This window comes from Gobio gobio (genome assembly GCF_949357685.1).
Source record: "Gobio gobio genome assembly, chromosome: 5".
In the NCBI taxonomy this organism is placed as follows: domain Eukaryota; kingdom Metazoa; phylum Chordata; class Actinopteri; order Cypriniformes; family Gobionidae; genus Gobio; species Gobio gobio.
In genome coordinates, this window is record NC_137101.1 from 14,034,296 (window position 1) to 14,059,944 (window position 25,649).

At 39.3% G+C, this 25,649-nt stretch overlaps 1 protein-coding gene across 1 annotated transcript in view; it reads right to left on the reverse strand.

Annotated features, from left to right (window-relative positions):
* The window catches only part of btbd11a (BTB (POZ) domain containing 11a), a 174,022-nt gene extending 148,744 nt beyond the window's left edge, over window positions 1–25,278 (reverse strand). The window contains exon 1 of the mRNA XM_079818107.1: window positions 24,121–25,278. Within this exon, the coding sequence (XP_079674233.1) occupies window positions 24,121–24,988 (868 nt within the window). The 5' untranslated portion in view covers window positions 24,989–25,278. The remainder of the gene's footprint in view (window positions 1–24,120) is intronic.
* Window positions 25,279–25,649: the final 371 nt, after the last annotated feature.

Genomic DNA, 25,649 nt, shown 5'->3' on the forward strand with positions numbered 1-25,649 from the left:
CTTGTCTGGGATCATGCAGAGCCTCTGAAGCCCTTCAAAGCCCTTTGAAACTGCATTGATTTGGACCTTCAACATTTTGGTTGCTATTGAAGTCTATTATGTGAAGAAAAATCCTCAAAAACTTAATTTATTTTTCGACTGAAGAAAGAAAGACATGAACATCTTGGATGAGATGGGGGTGAGTAAATTATCAGGAAATTTTCATTTTAAAGTGAACTAATCCTTTAATTTGTATTCCGAAGATGAGCGGCCTTATGGGTTTGGAATGACATGAGGGTGAGTAATTAATGACAGAATGTTCATTTTTGAGTGAACTAACCCTTTAATAATCTAGGTCAAATATTAATTTCTATATATATATTTCTCCTTCCAAAAAGGACAATGTGCTCTGATAACCATGAGTTTCAAAACACGAACTCAATCAGGCCCTCGTCCCTTTTTTTTTTTGCATATGTATTTGGCTGAAACTATTTAAATGAAGAATACTGTGATGTGTACGTTCCCAGAAGAAAACTTGAGACTACAAATCGAGGCGTTTTAGGGAATTCAGAAACAGTGCGCACTGATATAGAGAATAACATCAAAATGTTACCAACGAAAATTCAAGAAAAAAAAAACAAACCTATAAAAATGTGTTACTGTGCCTGTTGTGCTTGAGGACACTTCAGTCCCAGCGGACCCTCTGCTTGCTGAATCACTTGACAAGTCTGCTCTCGGGAACAGTCTGGCCTAAATGCAGCTGTACACTAAGTAGGCTACGCAGCCCGGCCTGGCACCCCAATAACCTACAACTCCTTCAGAGCATCCCCCACAGTCCTCTCCCGTTTTTCTTCTTTCACCGCAAATGAAACAGCCGATGTGTAGCTGTGTGTATGTACAGTGTGTGCTGTGTGTACATAATCAGCAGAGGGAGAATCTACTGTGTGGATAGTGGGAGATCCTGTTACAGTATCAACAAACTCTGTCCGCCTCAGGGAGTCTTGTGCCATGTGTGCTAACAACATAAAGGAAAAACTCAACATTATCCATCACACGGACAGGCACATCATTTACAATGCCTTTATTTAAACTAAGGTCAGTTGATGGTTGTCACTTGAATCAAGTTTGATAGCATAATGTTAAGAAAATAGCTATGAGGAAAATCAAAGCAGCACGGCACTTTTAACTCATTGAGGAATAAATTACAAAGGAAAAGTCAATGTCTTTTTCATTATAAAAGTAAACATGGATAATTAGGTATCAGAGGGTTAAAGCTGGAAAGCCAAGCAACTGGTGCAACATGATTATTAACAAGCTGATTCCAACACTAAAAATAGTTCAAATTATCCATACCATCAATATGGTTCTTATGCACAACCATGACATTTTTATCATAATTGTGAGCTGCAGATGGTGCATTATTACTGCACACAAGCCCCACATGGCACAACAAACTGATAAACGTATGGGGTTCTCCATGCAAGAAACCATTATTATTATTATTAGTCGCGATTTGTCATGATCACACATTTTCGAATAGCTTGGCATGACAAAAGTTGTTTTCTTGAGATCTAAACCCGATTTTTGCAAAATATGCAAAATATCTATCAATTCATCAACAATTTTTTTAGAAAAAAGGTAAATTAATCAAATAAGCAATGTAAATTAATACATTTACATTAATATTATCAATTAAAATTGAATGATTTTACTCAATTGGCCAAAACAATGATTCATAAAATGTCATATGTGAAAACATTAAAAAGTCCATGAATTATAATTATTATTAAATATACAATCATTTAATAATCGTACCCATATTATTTTCAAAATAATAACTATATAAAAAAAGCTAATTTAAATAAATAACTGTGTCCACAAATCCCACAATAAGAAATGCACATTAAAAAATAAACAAATCAAATCCAACATAAAATAAACATACAATTGTTTTGACTAAAATAAATAAATAAATAAAACTGTTTAGATGGAATCATCATAAATGTTACCGTTTAGACAAAATGTAAAGACTAATATCAACATGAGAAAACCATAAGTAAACATTCCTTGATCGAGAAATGAAGAAAATGACAACATGTCTTCTTAGGGGGCTATACTAACTTTTGCTTTTCTAATTAATGTCACTACAAAGTCAGACGCACTACTGCACAAAACTAATGTGTTTTGCCTGTAATTGATGTTATGAGAGAAAATGGTTTCATATCATTTGCAGCGACAGCTGAAACACATTTACCAACTGTTGTCTCACTTACACTACAATAATGCTCTATTTCTTCTGACTTCTGACATCATGAAATGCGACCGCTTTCTGAATTGACAATGTTCCATATCGATAAACAGCACTGGTGTGCTCTCATTCCGGAAATATTTCCACCACTTTCTAGGTTTGCATATGCCACCCACCCCAGAGACTGTAGGCATTGCAACCCAGATACATTTGCTGCTTTAAACAAGTGTTGCGGAGACACTGTACACCCCATCAAAAGTGAAAATGAGGAGTTAAACTCCGGCTACACCTACATGTGAAATTTCACAGCTATGAAGAGTGGGGAAAGGGGGAGGACGAGAAGGAAGGGGCACATTTATGCAATGCCAAAAAGTGCAAGCATAATACAATTTAGAATGCCAACATGAAAGCTGGTTCAGGGATCTGCAAAACAACCCCGGAGTGTGCACCATATTTCTGAGCTGACACATAAAGACGGCCCACGGAGCAACACCTGCTGCTGCCAACTGGGCAAGAACTGTCAAATGAGGAATATTTCCCACAACATACACTCTACATTAGCAAGTCCATGAAGAGTTAAGACAGGCGAGAAACCGAGGCCTCTTCTTAGACTAGTTAACTTTAAATGTGTGTTAAAAGCTGCTGTTAAACATAAGCGGACACATATTCACCTACACCACAATAAACAGATATGGGTAAACAAGACACTACATTTTAGATGTAAACTTTTAACAGCAAACTAGCATATACTGTAAATGGCCTTAAAGGGATAGTTCACCCAAAAATGAAAATTCTGTCATAATTTACTCACCCTCAAGTTGTTCCAAACCTGTATGAGTTTCTTTGTTCTGCTGAACACAAAAGAAGATATTTAGAGGAATGTTTGTTACAAAGCAGAAAGAGCAACCATTGACTACCATAGTATTTTTCCCCTACTATGGTAGTCAATGGTTGCTCTATCTACTTGGTCACAAACATTCTTCAAAATATCTTCTTTTGTGTTTAAACAACTGTATAGATTACAATTAAAAACACATTTACAGGAGCAGTAAGCAATTACTGAGAAACGCTGTTGAAACTGGATGAGACCGAGCACCACAACACACTTGTACACTGTTTTTTTTTTTTTACTGTAAAAAAAAAAATACGGTAAAATAACAGTAACATGCAGCAGAGTCATCAATCTACAGTAACTGAATACGGTATGAATACTGTGAAATTGCATTACAGCATATTACCGCAAAAACGGAATACAGTATTGGTAATCGAGCGGTTTAGTCTACATTTTCTGAAGAGATCACTTTATATGATGAACAGAGTGAATTTAGGCTTTGATTCACATATAAACATTCATCAACTAACACATCAGTTGTGGAAAACAGAAGCTCAAGCATGTTCGCTTGACGTGCGAGAACCAATGAGGTTCTTTCTCGAGTGTCACGTGCGTTTGAGTTTCCGCAAGGACCAATGAGGTTTGTTCTCGTGCGTCAAGCAGGTTCGGCTGAGGTTCTGTTTATGTGAATAAAAGCCAAAATTAAATCTGTTCATCAGATAAAGCCATCGAGTCTCTTCAGAAAATTCAGACTAAACCGCTCAATTCACAATGATTAGTTTTATGATCTCTTTATGAACTTTTTGAAGTGTCAAAGTGGTAGTTGCATAACTGCCAATGGAGGGACAGAAAACACTCAGATTTCATCAAAAAGATCTTTCATTTGTGGTCCAAAGATGAATGAAAGTCTTACGGATTGGGAACGAGTAATTAATGATAGAATTTTCCTTTTTGGGTGAACTACCCCTTTAAGTAATAAGACATTACACATGGAACTATTGTTTCAACATTGAAAAGAATGATCTCACTTCACCTTTATGCTGTGAAAGAGTAAATCAGTCCCCATTTTGAAGAGGTATCTTTACAGAAGAGCTCCAGACCTCATGAAGTACATCAGTAGATATTAAGTAGCCTGGTCCTACCAGACTCTCGTACATTTCATTTGTACAGAGAGTCTGGCCACCCTCCATTGACAAGCGTTAACTTCCTTGAAGGCGGGTACTCTGTTGAAGTTTAAAACTATTGGATCTGCCTAGAGCCACTCTGGATCTGCCATAACCAATCGCTAAACCAGAGAATATACCGCAATCCCAGACGCAGTACTGAAAGAAAAATGAAAATTGAGCGGAAGTATGTAGGAGGGCGGAGCCAGGCTAGATATTAAGAGGAAAGTACGTTAAAATATAGTTCAGACCAAGAAGAAAAAGGGAAATATAAAGCTCAACAATGGAAATATAAGTTTACGATGTCATTATTACAGCGTTATTCAGCCTGAGGGTGGCGCTCCAATGATGATTGACATAAGTACACGACAAACGCATATAATGCCATCATAGAATTGCCTTAAAGGGGTCCTATAATGCCCCTTTTTACAAGATGTAAAAGTCTGTAAAAGAATGTAAAAGAGTGTGTATGTGAAGTTTTAGCTCAAAATACCACACAGATCCTTTTTATAGCATGTTAAAATTGCTACATTTTGAGGGTGAACAAAAACGCGCCTTTGTGTTTGTCCCTTTAAATACAAATTAGCTGCTGCACCCCTTTCTAAAAGAGGGTGGAGCTTTAAGAGCTCGTGTTAGCAGCTCCGATTACCTCACACAGACACGTACTGAAAATGTTCGAAACTGTTCAGCCTTTTATATTCAAGCCGGAGTCGGACAATGACAGAGTAGATTGACTCAAGAAGACTCAAGACTCAAGAAGAAGTGACGACATGTAGAATACGACAGGACGTTTCTGAATGGTTAGTTGATGAATTTATATAACTGATGTAGAGTTAACTATCTTCAAGTCATTGATTAGCATATTCTGTCAAGATAATCTATAAATCGCTTGTGTGGGAACTGTTGTAAGATGCCTACAGAGCCAGAGAATATATGCTTCATGAAGATGGAACAGGTATAGTTTAGTTTAATTACGGTTATAATTAATGTTGTCATCTTGCTTTTATGATATGCTATCACATTTGTGTTGCATACTGTATTGCAATAAATGTAATACAATGCAACAGTTTGAGCAGATTCTCAAATGTACTACAAGAACTCTTCCTCTTCTCAACATGACCTTTGTTGCGTGTTCTTGAGGGCAGGGTTTATGCAAATTTTAGGGTTAGTGATGTCACTAACCCGTGAATAAGCTTGTTGTAGTCCCTACCAGCCGTTTGTTGTAGTCTTTAAAAAGCGAAACAAGTTAAAAAAAGTGAAATCAACCACCACTTTAATGTAGTATTTATTGTGTCCGAATGTTGTTTTAGAATATTGCAAGTTGTGTAGGAATTCCAGTGAAGAAAACAAAGTAAACTAAAGGATTTATACTTTAATTAATTTGATACTCCACATAGAAAGGACAGACATGTCAACTAGTTACTGACCTGATGCAGACACATATCTGAAGAGGACTGTTATTATCTTGGTCTGGAGCGAGGTTTACGTGAGGTAACGTGAAAATAAGCGGGGCAGCCTGAAATCTGCTAGTCTGAAATCACCAGACCAAGCTCAATTTAAGATTGAACATTGGTCTGGGGAGTCTGCTCTGTATTTTCTACTGCACAACAGGCGTGATCAACTAGCATATATTAAATTACTCTGTACGCAATTGGATAGTCCTTCAACCAATCAGACCACAAGAGGCGTGATAAACAAGAATAATTCAAATGACTCTGTATGCAATTGGATAGTCCTTCAAACAATCAGACCACAAGAGGCGTGCTCAACGGGCATCGATTCAACCCTTTTCTATCCGACATCGACTCAAACCCTCCAATAGCGTGCCAGGTGGATAAGCCAGTCTGTGATTGGTTCCCGCAAAAGTGTAACAGAAGCAGTAGAAATTAATGTACAGGTTTCCAGACTTTCCAGAGTTGCAGGGCGAAATCAAATCGCCGGCAGATCAGGCTGGTTTTACCCAGTCTAGAAATCTGTCCCAAATGGCTCTCAAGAAAAACGTTCTGCAGTTCCATTTTTTACCACAAATATAATTTGTGACACAAATATAGATATAATTTGCAGCCAGGGCGTCTAGCAACTCTCTGTTGGCTTGTGAGCTGGAAAAAACAAACTCTAGTCATGCCAATCACATCGTGTATAGAGTCGGTGGGCGGGCTTAACATAATGACAGTAGAGTTGTGGCGGATACGGCAAAAGTTTAATCTATCAACTAGCTCCGCTTCACCTTCTTCGTTGCTCTGGCGCTATCCTATTGCGTGCAGAGGGAATTTGAAAGACAACCGTTTATCCGGCCCCTCGGATTGAGCCCTGCCAATGGTGTGTTCCCAGACCCAACATCTTGATGTGGGTCTGGCTTGTCAGGCTAGCTGGAGAGGGCTCTGAGACCGGCTGCCCCACTTAGTATCATGAATATATGCCTGCCAAATCCATGTGTTACATTTTAATATATTCTGCTCAGGTTACGGCTTAAAGTAGTCTAAAAAATCCGAAAAATATGTTGCTGAATGCTGAACACATTTATAATGTATTATTAATTCAGTGTGTATAGAGGTCTATGTTTGGATGAATATTTTGGTGCACCTGCCCATACAGACGAGCAATGGCTGCTTATACCCAATCCAGGGACAGCCTTATTGTTTTTCTACTATTATAAATTGTCATTTTTTTCAGCTGTTCTCAACGCCTGCAGGCTTTCCTTTGAAGATAACGGCAATGAAAACAAATCAGATCGTCAAGTGTTAAGTATTATTCTGTAAATGAGCATACGGATGCGACTGACTCATATGCAGTTATGAGTGACATAAGGCTGACTTTTCTTTGTTCACAGTCCATCAACAAATCACTTAATATTCACGATCACACATTTACAAACAAACCCACTGCTGGAATACACAAATTCAGTGAGAAAGGGCTTACGTGATACTGTTGACTCAGTGAGTCCTACACATTTGGCAGGAGGGCAAACAATGCATCGCCACACACAGACACAAGCTTATCTAAACGCCTCTCACGCACACTTCATTTTTTAAACATCAACAAAAGATGCACTTCCACAAGATTCTTGACAGTCTTTTAAAATGTTACACATCTTCACATGTATAAATTCAATTAAGTCTTTCATTATTCACAGTTATAGCTTCAATGGGTGCAAAGCAACCATGGCCAAGTAAACAAGGCTTGTTGTGAATAGTCTCCTTATTTAACGTTATTTACACCATTTTCATTAATTTGACCATGTCTTAAAGGAACACTCCACTTTTGTTGAAAATAGGCTCATTTTCCAACTTCCCTAGAGTTAAACAGTTTTACCGTTTTCGAATCCATTCAGCCAATCTCCGGATCTGGCGGTAGAACTTTTAGCATAGCTTAGCATAGATCATTGAATCTGATTAGACCGTTAGCATCTCGCTCAAAAATGACCAAAGACTTTCAATATTTTAACTCTTCTGTAGTTACATCGTGTACTAAGACCGACGGAAAATGAAAAGTTGCGATTTTCTAGACCGATATGTCTAGGAACTATACTCTCATTCCTGCATAATAATCAAGTAACTTTGCTGCCGTACCAGCGAGCGAGATGCTAACGGTCTAATCAGATTCAATGATCTATGCTAAGCTATGCTAAAAGTTCTACCGCCAGATCCGGAGATCGGCTGAATGGATTCGAAAACGGTAAAGCTCAACTGTTTAACTCTAGCAGAGTTGGAAAATTAGCCTATTTTCAAAAAACAGTGGCGTGTTCCTTTAACCTTGCACCTAACTTTGTGCTCAAAAATATTTCGAGAGAAAAAAATGAAAGATTTCTTGAGTTCATATGAATGCCATATATATATATATATATATATATATATATATATATATATATATATATATATATATATATATATATATATATATATATATATATATATATATATATATATATATATATATATATATATATATATATATATATATATATATATATATATATATATATATATATATATATATATATATATATATATATATGTGTAAAAGAAAAGAAAAGTGTAAAAGAAAAGAAAGCTCCCAACAGTCCCTAAAGAAAGACCATTAGCTTGCAGGTTCCTCTCCAGTCAAGCAGTGGTAATCGAGTTGGACGTCTGACTAAACGAGAGGAAACAAAGAAAGGTGTCAGAACAGCTGGACTGTGATTCCCAGAGCACTGGAGGGATGAAACGTAAAGAACTAATGATGACATTTTGTGCAATGGCTCTATCATTTAATGAGCTTTTTTTTCCTCATCTGTACCCACATCACTCTAACGCAATGTTCCTCTTAATACTCAGCAGTGAATTTTTACTGCAGTGGCATATGCAGGAACAAAGATGGGTCGGTAAATGGGCAGTGAATGCTGGGACGTTTGATATGTTGATATATTTGTGAATTATGGCTTTTATGAACATAACACTGGTGCAGGAGACAGAGTGATGGCTTGGTTAATGATTTCCAGAGTGGATAATGCAAGGTGAAGATCCCTTAGCAACAGAGAGAGTGGGTGTATGAAAAAGAGAGTGAAAAAAGACCAGGGAGGTAGGGAAATGGATATAAAGCAAGCGAGAAAACAAATACAGTGTGTGAAAGAGAGAATGCCGAGCTGCTCATACTTCAAACAATACTTTTGTGCTCCTTTTGATGGAGCTCAGCTTTGCTGATTCACATTTTTTCACACCTCACATTGTTCAACTGATCATCCTGCTCAGGAATTTTTTTTCAATAGTAGCACACTGAGTGTTCGGGGAGCTATATTATGCAGCTTTAAGAGATATCAGTGTGAGGATGACCTTATATCTCATAGGGTTGACTGGGGCTACTTTTACAAGGGCAATGTCCAAAAGTCCAATTAAACAAAGGTATTTTCTCTAGCAGTGGCTTCTGTATATCGCTTTTAAACATTTTTAAAATGATCAGACATTAGAATTAACATCCACGACGCCAGAGCGAAACCAGCCAATCTTTTTTTCCCCTGTCTCAAGAAATATCTGCGTACACACGAAACCACTGAAACCGACTCAAAATGTAGTATACATGTATGTGCCGCTGTAATTCTCCCACAGAGATGCGCTAAAAACGGACTTGGAGCATGCGCATCCGGTGTCTGACTAGGGTTCGAGACCAAGCGTCAACCTCCCGCGGTCTCTCTTGAAACCAACACAGAAGTGACTTAAACTGTAATACATCGACTGGCCACTAGAGACAGGCTCCAAAAGGGAGTCAAATATGCATCTCCCCCATGTTAAAATGATTTACAACAGAAAAAAAAAAGATGTTTACAGTCTGGTACAAAAAGTGGTTTTGGTCTATAGCTAGTTTTGCCCTTCATGACAACTGTGAGGGAGGTGATTTTTTTTTAATAACTCATCTGTTTAAATTATATTAACCCTTAAAGTTCTGCATAATTAAGGGGACGTGGCCACTTGAGTGACATGTGAATTGCCACTATGGTCGAGCTAGGTGGGCGTGGTTTCAGCAACCAGGCACCTCAGCTCCACCCACGTCCCACCTCTTTGCCCATTTTCAGTTATCCGGGTGTGACGCGTGGTGATGCGCTGCCAAGATGGTGACGGCCGGCTTTTAGGCATCAAAAATGCTCTTCGGAAACCTACGGGTGATGTCATGGACACCATGTCCATATTTTTTTACAGTCTATGGTCGAGACGTGGGGTGATGACATCATTGTTTCACAAAATATACAGATTGGCTGTACACATGAAAATGCAAGGGTGTCGTTTTCAGATTTTTCCACTCTGGGAAAATTGCGGTTTTAAGCTCCCAAAACGCTGGATCTGTCTGGACGAAACGCCAATACAATAAAAAAAAAAATTACGTATACAGCTAAACGCGTCTCCGTGTGTACAGGGCCTAAATGAACAATAATAATAATTTTCCTAAATCTCAGGTCAGAGCAGGCCATAATAGTTACATTTAGCTAAAAAGCTTATCATAAACGTAATTGAAATGGCAGGTTCCCATTGTGATAAATTACATTCACCTCTTATGAAAACATGCTCCAAAAGCAGCTGTAACTTTTTTCCTGGTTAATAAAGAGGCTTATTTTTAGCAAGTTTAAGTTCTGTATACTCAGCCTAAAAAATATTTACTGGAGTAAAAAATAGTGACAACTAGCCCCGCTTTCCCTGATACCATGGCTTTCGGGTAAAATAAAGTAACACAATGTTAGCAAGGTGAGATGTTTAAGTGTCTCGCAATTGAAATGAAAGACTACTGAAGTATGAATCTCTCTTCCAAGTGGTCTCAGGGCAATTCTCACAAGAGCCTTTCACTCCAAGGCTGGCGAGATGGTAAATTGCATTGTGGGAGTTGGTATTAGGTTATGACACCAAGGGTTAAGACTCTCAAATCCCCGACCCATCAATGCCAGGCTGTGAAAAGCAACAAACTACATTCCCCTGCTGATCTTGCATGTTTCCGTGGCAGAAGGAAAAAAATGAAGTGTCTATGGGCCGTCGTACCAGGCAGCCCGAGGGAAAGAAAGATAAATTTATGTTACAAGCAAGGAGTTTCTGGTGTGGGTGGGGTGGGGAGGGGGCAGATAAAGAAAGATGTAAAAGAGTAAAAAAAAGTGAGGATGTATTTGTAGGAAGAGCAAAGCTGTAAGACTCGTTTCTGTTGCTATGGCATGCACAGGGTGTGGCAAGCAGAAGTAACTGTGCAAGCAGCCTGCATGTGGGCGTATGAGCATTAACGATAAGCGTGTGTGAGTATGCAGTATGACAGTGCCGAGTGTATATGTCTGCATGTGATGGTGAGAGAGCACCGCAGGGTGATAGCATATGCATGTGTGTGCCAGTTAATGTATGTGATGAGACAATAGATGGGAAAACTAGAGATGACCTGCACTGGAATTATTTCGGTTCCCATTCCCACCACACCACATCAGTTAACCACAGGTCCAGACCTGTCTCCCCTCAAGGCATAAGGGTGTTGGCTCCCTGAAGCCAGAGCACGTCCAACCAGATAAATCCACAAAAATAGAAACAAACAAACAAATCTTTTAAAATAAAAACAAAATGTATTTACTTAATTAAACTACTTTTGTACATTCATTATATAATATTTATATTGAAATTACATGTATTATGTATTCCTAATTTATGCATGCATATTTATTTACTTATTATAAAAAATATATGTATAATTGAATTTGGGTATATTTATTTACTATAAAAACAAAATGTATGCAATTAAAATACAAATATTACAATATACTATAGTGAATACATATATAAAATTAAACACATAAATAAGAATTCATGTATTTCATTATTCATTTTTTTATTTAACCAGTTTTGTGCAAGAAATTAAATTTCCAATATATTATGCATTATTGAATTTATGCGTATATTCTGTTTATTTACTATATTAATTATTTTAATATTTGTAATTAAAATTAATTAATTCATTCATTCATTCATTCATGTGGTCTTGTAACAGTAGAAACAATTAATTGAGGGTAACAGTCATTATTTGCCAAAGCCCTGACATGTCAGTAAAGGTGTAAATCTCTTGTCGTGGCTTCATGGGTGGCATATACGCTCTAACATGTTGTGGTTTTGAGTGTACAACCCAAATATGAGCTCAGTTCAGGTCGTTTCCCATTCACAACCCTAACCCTTTTCTGCGGGTTGTCAACCATGTGATCTTTCAGGCCTAAAGGAGATGAACACACAGTTGTTTTGCTGTCAGTGCACCCACAAAACCCTCTGCCACCCACCTTCATCTCGCCAAGTCAGACTAATTGTTTGTTTCCTTCTGGGTTCTGTCGAATGAAAGAAGCTATATTATTTTGCCAGTTTCTGTGGACTCTCCCCTTCTCTCCAGGGACTGCCAGCAAAACAGTAATTAGCAGGCCTTTTGAAAACTGTTAATTACAACTTTATGAGCATGACAGAAGGGCAGACACGGTGTACAACACAGGCACTGATGCCACCAGAGCAAAAGACACTTGAATCGCAATATTCACCACCATTCGTGCATTGATTGAGCATGCAGGATTAAAAGGATAACATGAATTCGGACAGATTGAATTCAACTGAATTTGAAGTGTAGGTCAGTGACAGAAACCAAAGAAACTCATGCATTACTATTCAATGTTTTCATCTGCCACAATAAAATATTGTCTTTGAATGATTTCATTTGGATGCTTATCTCAACAAAATTTGACTGATTGATTAATTGATTGACAGTCCTAATTTAAATTTGTCAATACTGTTCCAATATACTGTTCCATTTCAATAGGACGAACACAACTGAGCAATCCAGAGCATTTTTAAGATCATTTTTCCTTGTCATTCCAGATGGCCATCATGTCAAACAGCTCCAGGCTGTAACGCTGTGATTCACAATCACCATCAGAGGAAATTACGGATTGAAGTGGGGAATGATTCATCAGCTGAATTACAAGAAATATTCTGAAAGCAATTTCTATCAAAACTTGCACTCCAAATACAATTAAATATTTAAAATTACTCAAGATTTTCTTGACAGTAAAAAAAAAAAAATGCTAAACCACTAATGCAAACGCTAAGCCAAAGAACAATGTGTTTTTGTAGTTAAAAATACTGCCTGTCTCCTGCCTTTCCGGCAAAAATCAGGGGTGGAAAATCTCTCCACTAATCAATAACATCCTGCTTTTAAACTCTGTTCAAAAGAAAAATCGCTGCTCTTCCGAGCACAACCCAGAATTCATTATGTTGACCTGAATGCCTTAATCCAACCCATCTGAACTCACGAATCAAGCCAAACAAATTGAAAAAGTCATGTACTACTAGGGCATTAACCAATTCTATCTGTCGGTTTGCCCGGCTCACATCACATTGACTCAAACGTGACTTTACCTAAGAATATGCGCAATTAAATGCAATAAATAATATAGAAAGTTGTACAAATAGACTGCATTAAAGGCACAGTTCACCCAAGAAATGAAAATTCAGTTACAATTTATTCACCCTTATTTTTTTTTCCCTCTGGATCACAAAAGAAGATATTTTTGTGTCATACAATGAAAGTGAACGTTGTTTGTGTGTTCCACAAAAGAATAAAAGTCATACAGCTTTGGAACGGCATGGAGATGAGTGAATGATGACAGTATTTTTAGTGTTGGGTGAACTGTCCCTTTAAGGAGGCAGAAAATGTCTGTGTATTACATCACAAGCGAAGTGGGGACACGTTTGCTGAATTCCAATAGCAATAGTGACATGCAAAAATACAGATGGGGAGATTCCTGAGACGAATGCGGGAAAAATTCATCAGCACACATGGATGAGAATTTAAAGATTTGACAAACATAGCCATGCATATAAGTTTAATATAAAAATGAAACAAAATCTGCTGCAATATGGCCGCTAAACTTGTTGGTTGCTAAATTCCAGATATTTATTTTAGGCAGATGTAAAAAAAAAAAAAAAATATTTCAACATGCACCTGTGTACAATCTCACTCAGCCTTTGGGGTTCATCCAGCGCAGAGCCTGAAATAGCCCCAGCGAGAGGATGTTTAAAGGAATAGTTCACCCAAAAAATGAAAATTACCTCATGATTTACTCACCCTCAAGCCATCCTAGGTGTATATGACTTTCTTCTTTCTGATGACCGCAATCGGAGAGTTATATTAAAAAATGTCCTGTCTAATGCAAGCATTATAATGGCAGCCCAAAATTTGAAGCCCAAAAAAGTGCATCCATCCATTATAAAAGTAATCCCCAGCCTTTATCAAAATGTTTGGGCTTAAAATTTTGGGCTGCCATTCACAGCCATTATAATGCCTGCATTAGCCAGGACATTTTTTAATATGCATTCGTCTGAATAGAATGTCATATACACCTAGGATGGCTTGAGGGTGAGTAAATTCTAGGACAATTTTCATTTTTGGGTGAACTGTCCCTTTAAGTCGAGTTTAGCCACATAGATGGGCAATGCTTTAATATGCAGCTTTTGACAACAACATCGTTCATTTACTTCCCACAGAGCAACATCTAACTAATGGGACCCATGTCTATTTTAATGGAATTCACTTCGACAAAATCAGAGACTGAAAATTAAGGCGAAACTGTAACAGTCATCTAAATAATGCAAAGCTTAGAGGAATGTAAAATAAATGACGCATGGGTCTTGCAGAACTTCTGGGCATGTTTTAAAGATTATGTGAAATGCTAAACTGTGGTTTCATCAGAAATAAACTCTTTTGGGAAAACCAAGAGCAACAGTAGCATCTTGTTTTTACAGTGTGTCACGCAATAGCTACTTATTCCAACCAACATTCCTGAAGGTTTTTGACGGTTGACATGTAAGACCTTATGAAATCGTTTATGCCTTGAAGCGAATGTATATTTTACACACACACGCACGCACGCACGCACGCACACGCACGCACACGCACACAACTATAAACATCAAGAAAAACATTTTCAATTCAAATATATAAAGTTCTTGTTCCAAGACTGAATGGAATTTAACACAATACAAACACATTTAACTTCCTCTTCTCATCTTAAACATTGCAGACTGTCTGGAGAACAACAAACTCATGCCTATTGAAAGACAAGAGATAAACACTGCGACAGCTCAAGGCTTTCGTTTCTCACGGAAAGAACTCATGCGACTTCAGAGCAGTTTGGTAATTATGCAATTATGATGTAGGCTGCATCAACACATCTAAAAGGATTACGGGACTTCAACGTCAAAAGGCAGTCAAGGACACGAGAACTCATTCCACCATGAAACCTTCCTTGCTTTGAAATCAGTGTTCCTACAGCTTGCAATGGCAGACTTCAAATAGATGGGATTTAAAAAAATAATCTTACATGTCAATAGGGAGAATCTGCAACAAGCTACATGCTCTATTGGTGTACAGAGACTGAAACGTGACTGCAGAAAACAACTATAGCATGCAAACGTGATTTGCAGTGCCTTTGGGAATGTCCAAAGATCTCCATTAAAGAATCCGTTCATAATGGATGAAGCAGCATCATGTTAATCCCAGGAATTAGGGATGGGTTATGATGATCGACTAGTCGTCTAACAACCGTCTTTGGCCATTGCATCTTGGCACACTTTCTTAACATTCACAGAAATTATGTTTTTAAAGAGGTCTGGCAAAGTTAAAAAGCACAAATTCCACTCCAAAGAGTGTTATTCTCTATTTTAGTGCGCACTGTTTCTGAACTCCCTGAAACGCCTCGATTGCACTCTTGAGTTTTCTTCCAGGAACGTACACCTCCCGATATTCCTCATTTAAATAATTCCCGCCCAAGGCATATGCAATATAAAGGGCGCTAGGCCTGGTTGAGTTGCGTTAGTAGTGTTTTGTCGCCATGTTCGGTTATGGAAAGAGGTGTGAGATTCCCGAAGCACACTCGAATCGGTTGACCAATCACAACAAACTGATCCAGAGGAAGGAGGAGCTTCATGGAGACTGGAACTAAACAGAGAGTTACTGAAAGACTGAGAAGAGAGGTGCTGCAATAATGTAAAATATTTGAAAAATAATATGGCTTTTTTGTACATTCAAGCATGAAATGGAAGAAGTTGGAAGCCCAACTTTTGAAAGCTCTGCATCATGGTCCATTTTATTTCAATCCATCTAGATATTTTCAAACACAAGAGCCTCCAAAGAAGCGTAAATTTGACAGTATAAAAATAAAACAACAAGAATATTACAAAATATGAGATTTAAAACTATTTAAACCAGTTCAAGTATAACACAGCGGTGCCTCCACGTCACTGTGATCCCATATGTTTCCAAGAAGGTTTAAATCCAGAGAAATAAGCAATTTTAACCAAGACATGGATCTATGCGTCGCCTATCAATGACATCATACCAGCGTTACCCTCGATTTCCGGATTTATTTTGTAGAAACCATGGAAACACCAAAGACGCTTTAATATATAATGTGTTTTATTAGACAGGTGAGGAACTGTTTAGATACATTCATCCACAGAAAATTAATCATTGTTATATAGCTCAACACAGTTAGTCTAAGGCCAAATCCCAATTCTATTTTATACCCCTTCGCCTTCCCCTACCCCTACGAGTGCCAAGGCGTAGGGGTGAAAATATTCCCCTAAGAAATGGGACACCACTACTATACCATTACACGTCATCATACCCCGTTTATTTGTATAAACAGCAACGAAGTGCGTAGGCTGACAGAAATCAGGTGTGAGCACATTTAACAAATTACTCACTCTCAACAGTTTTGCACTGTATTTTGACTTATTAAAACGGCGCTCGTTTTCAGTTCAAAAACGTATGAGTTTCCTAAGATGATACAGAATGATACAGAACATACAAGACTAGTGAAGCTGCTTTTCCATCGGGCCAAACTGTTCTCTTTGTTTATTAACCGTTCCATTCCGTGCTGATCCGAGCCGCCCGGTACAGATATGTTTTCATTATCTACTGTGGTGCTGCGATAATGTTCATATGTTATACGTCAAGTCAGTTGTTGCCTTGGTAACGCGAGAGTTTACAGATGATATGTGATGTAAATATCGACTGCGTTATGAAGGATGACCAGATATATATATTTTAAATTATTATTAATATGTGTTCGAATCACTCAAATAGTGCGTTTAGCAAGCTACGGAGAAACTGGCAGCCAGGCGACACGCAAGTGATCGATCCTGAGTGGCAACATACACACATTCTACTGTACTACACTAACGTTAATAAATATTTAATACATTATTTCATCCATGATATGATTTCTGCCCTAGTCCTGTCGGATTCTTATCCACCGGCTGTAGAGGTGAAGACAAAAACTCCCATGATGCCGCGAAATCAAGCGTCATCAAGCTACGCCATTGTTTTACATAAGCAACCTCTAGCAGTGAAAATTACATATTGTGCCTTTAAGTATATTCTTTACCTTTGCCGTCATCTAATGCTCACTTAAAGTTCATCTTCAAAAACACTAATAACATAACTGTTTGTACAATCTTTAGCCAATCTTAAAATGACTCTACTTTATAATATTTTTATATTTCATGTCATCATGATTTTTGGAGTTTTTAGTACAACTGATTTTTGTTATTATTTATTTAGACAAAATAGTGTGGAATTTTAATATTGTTCACATATCAGTTATAAGACATAACATGAAAATAATTATTGGCTTATCGGCCAGAACTAGTGCATTATAAATCAAGGTGTATCAATGATTTATGAGTTAAAACGGTCCCCAAAGGCTTGTGTGGAGTGGGAGAAATCTGGCAGTGAGCTGTCCGTGCCACAGCCCTCATGAAGAGGAGTGTTGTAGAGAATCGCGGCTGACAGTGCGTTTCACCGTTGGCCTGAGCTCAGCGTGGGCTCAGAATATACTCATCAGCCACCTGCTGGAGCAGCATTCTAACAGTTTAATCCTTCAGAGAGGTCAGGGGGCAGCACACCATGCATACTGACTAAGCAGACCCCACCAATACGTCAAGTGGCAGAAGCCAGCATCTAGTAACAAAGAGTAATCCGCAGCTGATTTAAACACAAATATATAACTGCAACAGAAATGCATGGCAGGGCCTGACCTTTGCAAATCAGGGATTGTCAACATTGGAAATACTTTTTGACTTCAAGTCAAGGTCAAGCTCAATCAGAGCACAGTGTGGGAGAAATGATGTGAGGTACAGACTAGAGGATGAATCGTGACTAACAAGGTTTGGCATTCCATGATATGAGGACATCAGGATTCTGCTCTCATTTGAATGTAGGATTGTTTCAAACAGGGGCCCAACTTAAAGGATAGTTTACTGGAAATGGCTTTCCTGTAGCTCAAACAGTAGAGCATGGCGCTAGCAACGCCAAGGTCATGGGTTCGATTCCCAGGGAAAGCAAGAACTGACAAAAAATGTAAAATGTGTACCTTGAATGCAATGTAAGTCGCTTTGGATAAAAGCGTCTGCCAAATGCATAAATGGAAATGGAAATGGAAAATTGTTATAATTTACTCAGAATCAATTTGTTCCCAATCCTATGACTTTCTTTCTCAATTAGGCACCCTTTTTTATTATTAACATGTAATTAAACCATCAAAACAGAAACCAGGAAATTGAAAATGTAAGAGAATTTGAAAAAAAAAAATTATTAAATAAAAACTGGGGGAAAATGTATTTCACAGGGCTTTACAAAAGCACCGTAAAAATATAAATTCTACTGAAGACTTCTGAATCAGTCTTTTGATTTTTTTTAGTGAATCAGATTTGGTTCATTAAATAGATCAAAAGGGACAAATATTGTTGCAAAAGATTTCTATTTCAAATAAAAGCTGTTCTTTCAAACATTCTATTCTTCAAAGAATCCTAAATCAAGGTTTTCAATCAAATATTAAGCAGCACAACGGTTTCAGCATGATAATAAGAAATGTGTCATAAGCAGTAAATCAGCATAATAGAATGATTTCTAAAGGTACATGTGACACTGAAGACTGGACTAAAGGCCTGTACACACCGGGACGAATATCGCACGCGCTTATCGCCAGCGTTTTTCGTGACGTTTTTCGGCGCGTCTTGAGTGTTCACACCCAAGCGATTTTCATTGGCGATGCGCCGAGTGAACGTGCACATTCAGTAGATGCGCTCCCGGTACACAGGGTGGTGCTGCGGCACTTACGCTTCTGACACTCGCTTATCACACAGAAGAAGAGGAGAGACAGTATTTACGTGCTTGCCAAAACCACAGATATATTATGTCTATGGCAAAACCATTCACACACTTTTTGCTAACTGGCAAGCAGCATTAGCAGCCCATCTTCTTCTTTGTCTACTTAATACTTCTTCTTCGTATCAATGTGTGCTCGGCAAGACCGATTTTGTGCTTGAGCGCCACCAAGTCGTGTTTTACTGTCACTTCAGCAGCTCCAGGCACGTGAACAAAAGCGCTGATCTCATTGGACGGCCAGTTTTTAACACGCCGCGTCAAAATAAAAAAACGAACCCGAGGAGTTTTTTTTTTTTAAATGACGCTTTTACGCCTGCCGTTTTACGCGTCGGTGTGAACACTCACATTGGCGCCCATTGTTTAGTCACGAGGCGTTAAACGTCGGCGATAAACGCACGCGAAAATCGTCCCGGTGTGAACAGGCCTTAATGCTGCTGAAATTCAGCTTGAATTACATTTTAAAATATATTCAAATAGTAAACAGTTATTTTAAATTGTAATTATATTCCACAATACTCATGTTTACAGCATTTCGCTTATATAAATGCAGACTAAGTTAGTCTTTCCAAAATGTTGAATAAAATTAACGACCCTTTTGAACGCAAGCGTATTGCCAAAAGTATTGGGACACCCCTCGAAATCTTTGAATTCAGGTGTTCCAATCACTTCCATGGCCACAGGTGTATAAAATCAAGCACCTAGGCATGCAGACGCTTCTACAAACATTTGTGAAAGAATGGGTCGCTCTCAGGAGCTCAGTGAATTCAAGCGTGGTACCATGATAGGTTGCCACCTGTGCAATAAATCAATTAGTGAAATTTCCTCACTACTAAATATCCCACGGTCAACTGTTAGTGGTATTATAGCAAAGTAGAAGCAATTGGGAACAACAGCAACTCAGCCACGAAGCGGTAGGCCACAAAAAAAAAAATCACAGAGTGGGGTCAGCACATGCTGAGGCGCACAGTGCGCAGAAGTCACCAACTTTCTGCAGAGTCAACAGCTACAGACCTCCAAACTTTGTGTGGCCTTCAGATTAGCTCAAGAACAGTGTGTAGAGAGCTTCATGGAATGGGTTTCTATGGCTGAGCAGCTGCATCCAAGCCTTACATCACCAAGTGCAATGCAAAGCATCAGATGCAATGGTGTAAAGCACGCCGCCACTGGACTCTAGAGCAGTGGAGACGTGTCCTCTGGAGTGATCAATCACACTTCTCTGTCTGGCAATCCGATGGACGAGTCTGGGTTTGGTGGTTGCCAGGAGAACGGTACTTGCCTGACTGCATTTTGCCTAGTGTAAAGTTTGGAGGAGGGGGGATTATGGTGTGGGGTTGTTTTTCAGGGGTTGGGCGTGGCCCCTTAGTTCCAGTGAAAGGAACTCCTAATGCTTCAGAAGACATTTTTGGACAATTTCATGCTTCCAACTTTGTGGGAACAGTTTGGGGATGGCCCCTTCCTTTTTCAACATGACTGCGCACCAGTGCACACAGCAAAGTCCATAAAGACATGGATGAGCAAGTTTGATGTGGAGGAACATGACTGTCCTGACCTAAATCCGATAGAACACCTTTGGGATGAATTAGAGCGGAGACTGCGAGCCAGGCCTTCTCGTCCAACATCAGTGCCTGACCTCACAAATGCGCTTCTAGAAGCATGGTCAAAAAATCCCATAAAAACACTCCTAAACCTTGTGGAAAGCCTTCCCAGAAGAGTGGAAGCTGTTATCGCTGCAAAAGGTGGGCCAGCTCCATATTAAAGCCTACGGATTAAGAATTGGATGTCTTTAAAGTTCATGTGCATGTAAAGGCAGGCGTCCCAAAACTTTTGGCAATGTAGTGTATATGTAACAGAAATCCTGTAGATAGATTTATAGATTTTGGAAATGACATATGGAGTAAGTTGATAAATAAGTTGGGCCTCGAGCTGTTCTTCACTGCATTTTAAATCTCCAAAGCATACAGCTCTGTCTGTCCTAAATCTGCCATACATTCACCATGATACATCAAAGACTTTGCAAGCTTCAGTTGAGCCTGCTGACCGTCTTCTGCTTAGGTTTCAAGTTCAAAACACCCTAAAGCAACATTTCGCAAGCACATTTAGGCGGTGCAACTACCTCTCACTTTTCAGGTGTCTTAAGGGACACATTTCCTGACTGACGTGTAGCCTATATATGCTTGACAAGTAACAAGTGAAACGACTGCTGTCAGCAACTCATGAAAAACAAATTACACCAAAATCGAGAAGGGACATTAGCTACACCATCAATAATAGATGGGGAGGGACAGCTTGTGCACCGAACGGAATTGAAAAGATGCAATATTTTGCGGGAGGCAACAAAACCCTTCATATCAAGAACCAAAATTACATTTTCTTGGCTTATCTGGGACTCACAGTCTGCTCTCTTTTTTTTTTTACGATTTGTTACCTCCTACATAAAACGCAAAACCCTATCAGCAGTCCTTCTTGCTCTTTTATCCTAATATTGGTGTCTTCACGCTAATTTTCGTCCAACTTTCTCATTTCACCGTCTCATCTCAAGTCTTTGCTTTTTCAGCATCATTTTCTTCACCTTCATCACCTCTCCACCCATTCCTGACATTGTCATTTTTTCAATTTGCCCCACCACATCTTTCACTTTAACTTGGTCTCTTTGTTCTCCTCCTTTCCTGCAGAGAGAGCATTATTTCTGTAAATGGTCTGTCAGTTACACATGTGTCGATAATCAACCCTGCTGGCTGGGCCACGGAAAATTGACCATAACCACTATTCAGGTAACTATACACTGCTGGAAAGGCTTTCACGTATTTGAGACAAGCGGGGAGCCGGGCATGAAAAGAACAAGGGTAAAGGGAGAAAATGAGATAATCATACAGGAGAAGCCCACATATATAAATCAATCAATAAATCAGTAATGCATAACAAGTACAGGCATGCTCATACAAAAAGAGCTGTCTTATGTCTTTGAGCTTGGGACCGCCAACCAGCGCTGAAATCATTGCATTCTAAAAGCTCCTAAGAGCAACAACAATTTGCTCCAAAATTGAACCTTATAAGACCACAGTGACATTACGAAAAACACAAGAGGCCTTGCAGGTGGCAAAAGCTCAGCATTGGAAAGGTGGCAATCTCGGTGTAAATACATAAATAAATAACATGGAACCAAATGTTTTCATCATCATTTTTTACAATAATATAACACAACGATGGTCTTTCATCAATCCAAAATTTGTTAAATGAACAAATAATTTTCTCACCCTTAGATCGTTATAAATCCATATGACTATCTTGCATGGCACATAAAAGGTGAAATTGTATGAAAACGAGTGCCAGATACATTCTTTAATTACTAAAAATGGAAATTTTAAGCATTTTTTCAACATTTTTTGATGAATAGAAAGTTCAAAAGAATGGCATTTATTTGAAATAGATTGTTTTTTTCCCTGGACCGCCATTCATTGTAAATGCATGGAAAAGAGCAACTGGGACGTTCTCCCACATTTCTGCTTTTGTGTTCCACACAGAAATACAATTATATGGCTTTGGAATGACATGAGGGTGAGTAAAAGATAAACATTTTCAGTAACACTTTAATTTGATGGTCGCTTTTGAACTTTCTGTTGACTATAAGTAACTTTGAAACTACGTGTCAACTAACTCTCGTTACAGTATTAGTAGACTGTCTGCTTAAAGGGATAGTTCACCCCAAAATTAAAATTACCCCATGATTTACTCACCCTCAAGCCATCCTAGCTGTATATGACATTCTTCTTTCAGATGAATACAATCAGAGTTATATAAAAAAATGTCCTGGCTAAAGCAAGCTTTAAAATGGCAGCCCAAAATTTGAAGGCCAAAAAAGTGTATAACAGTATAATACACTTTTATAAAAGTAAAAGTTTTATAAAAGTAATCCACACAGCTCCGGAGGGTTAATAAAGGCCTTCTGAAGCGAATCAATGCGTTAGTGTAAGAAAAATATCCATATTTAACACGTTATAAAGTAAAATATCTAGCTTCCGCCAGACCGCCTTCCGTATTCAACCTAATATCTGCTAACTCTTTATTGTGATGGTCCTCCAACAGACATTCTACTGAATATAAGTAACTTTGCAACTACATGTCAACTTATTCTAACCCTACCAGACTACTAATACTAACACTATAATGGGAGTTAGCAGACATGGTGCAACGTTACAACAGAATGTGTTAAAGGGACCATCAAAATAAAGTGAAACCCAATTTCCATACTAGGTTGGCTAGAACAGATGCAAATATGTGATACTAGACATTTAGCTATATTCTTTTCTAACTGTCAACACATCAGAGAAAGCACAGGCATGCCTGTGATGATGTAAAACATCTGTCAACTGCTGAAGCTGCATCATGAATAGCAAAGTGTGGAATTTCATTTTGGAAATCTTTAAGGTTTGCTGGAATTTGCCTCAAAAATATCAAGCCCAAACTGACCGCTCACTGGTATGAAGTTATTAATCGCTTTCAAAAATGGATAACAACCGTAAATGTTACTAATAAGACTCCATGATTATGCCATCAAAATAAGCCCTCATGGCAGACACTGTTAGTTTCAACAGGTGGAGGGAAAAGGTACTGCGGCACACAGTGTGAATCACTTCCTGTTGTGATTGCACCTGTTACAGTGTTTAAATGAATAAGAAGTCTGAAAACAAACATCCTGCTGGGACTCATTCGCGTCATCCCCAGAGAAGTTATTTATCTTGAGAAATAAATAAGTCAACAGTGCTGCAGAGAAGCAGGCATCATTTATGAAGTAAGAATCATCATACACGTTCCCAGCTGCAGGGATCTGCTTATGCGAGCAACTATTATGAAACACCCTCTCAATAGTGTTATCACAAAAGGAGGCAGGTAGGAGGCAAGTAGGTAGATGGACAGAGCAACTGTTGACTGACCTCATATTAGGTCTGTGACTGAGTTCAGGTGCGTTTCAATTATTGCACAATAAGACCAGCAGGAATCAATGACAAGAAATGCCTGAGCTGGTCAAATGACCGCCCATTCTAAATATTAAGTGTGACTATAGCAAGACTAAAAAAGTGTGTGTGTGTGTGTGTGTGTGTGTGTGTGTGTGTGTGTGTGTGTGTGTGTGTGTGTGTGTGTGTGTGTGTGTGTGTGTGTGTGTGTGTGTGTGTGTGTGTAATAAAAACAAAAAAGCAAACATTTACCGCTTGCGTTCTTGCCACAAATGAGGTGCTGGTACGGCTGCAAGAGACCCCAAAGCTCTGAATCGTTATTAATGGCCTGTTCCAGGGACTCCACGGAAAACTTTGGCACTCCGTTCTCCTTCTCCACCAGCGCGCTCCTCTGCACACGGCTGAACAGCTCTCTGAACAGGCTCTCCATACACGCGCACAGGTAGATCGCCGCGTGCTCGTGGATGCGCAGGGCCACCCGGCTATCCACCATCCACCTGAAGAACTTCCCTACGGAGAAGACGAGTCCGCATCGGGTAGATTTGCCCCGGCTGAACTTATCGCCCGTGCTCATGTTGTAAAGCGACAGCGCGCTGAGCGCCGCAGTGATGCAGTTCACGGAGATGGTCCACGAGAGGACCATTTTGATGGCGCTCTGGATCTCGTGCTTCGTGCATCTAGCGTAACGCAGACTCAGGCGCTGAGCCTCCCGGGCGATCCTCACCAGCGCGCGGCTGACCAGCGCGGAGAGCTTGGCAAGGATCTCCCGCGACGCGTTCCCCACGCACAGCTCCTCGTCTTTGCGCAGCGCGCCTTCCACCTCTCCAAGACTCCACGGCACGTCCTCCTCCAGCTCGGGCAGTTTAGCGCACTGGCCCGAGCACTCCAGGATCTCCGTGTCTTCCGCCAGGACGGTGTTGACCGTGTCCAAACTGTTGTGTCTGCTGTGCATGGATTCAGTCAGATGCCAGCAGTTGCCCCCATGCGCGTACGACAGATGCGTGTCCGAGCAACAGAGCGACACGCTGGACGACCTGAAGGAATCCGCTGCTCCACCATAACCGGAATCGAGCGTTAAATCCTCCAGCGTCCTCGCCGCTGTCTTACCCTTGCCTGCCATGGCTGCACCTCATAATGTTAGGCTTATGCCTGATATTTTAAAGAAAGCCCAAAGCGCGTTCCAGTGACGCGCCCTCTCCTCGGTAGTACAGGAATGCAGGTATTGCCACCTAATTTCACGCGCAAACACCAATCTGCAAGCGCGGGCGGTGACGATTCGTTTAATGTTTTGGTAAGTCACAAGAAAAAAAATATCTCCAACGCGCGCCTATGCTCCCAACTTTGCGTGCGTAATTCGAGAGCTCAGAACGCCTTCACCAACCAACCACTGCAATTTCACTGCGAAACCACTCATTTGGGGAGGAGTAATGCAAATAAACCACTCATATGGAGGAGGAGCTATGCAAATAAACCACTTATATGGAGGAGGAGCTATGCAAATAAACCACTTATATGGGGAGGGATTGTGTATATTAATCACTCATGGAGGGAGGGACTATGCAGAGAGAGAATAACTCACGATCAAATCAACAGGCTCAAATATATAGGCTTTTTTATTTTAAAAACGTGAAATTAATCAGACAAATACTTTTTTAAAAAGTAGCGTCTTCAATAAAACTAATATAGAAAATGATTAGAGCTAACAAATTGCAAATTTTCACTGAAAAAATATTTGTATCTCAATCTGCATATTTGGAAATAAATACATATTTATCTATATG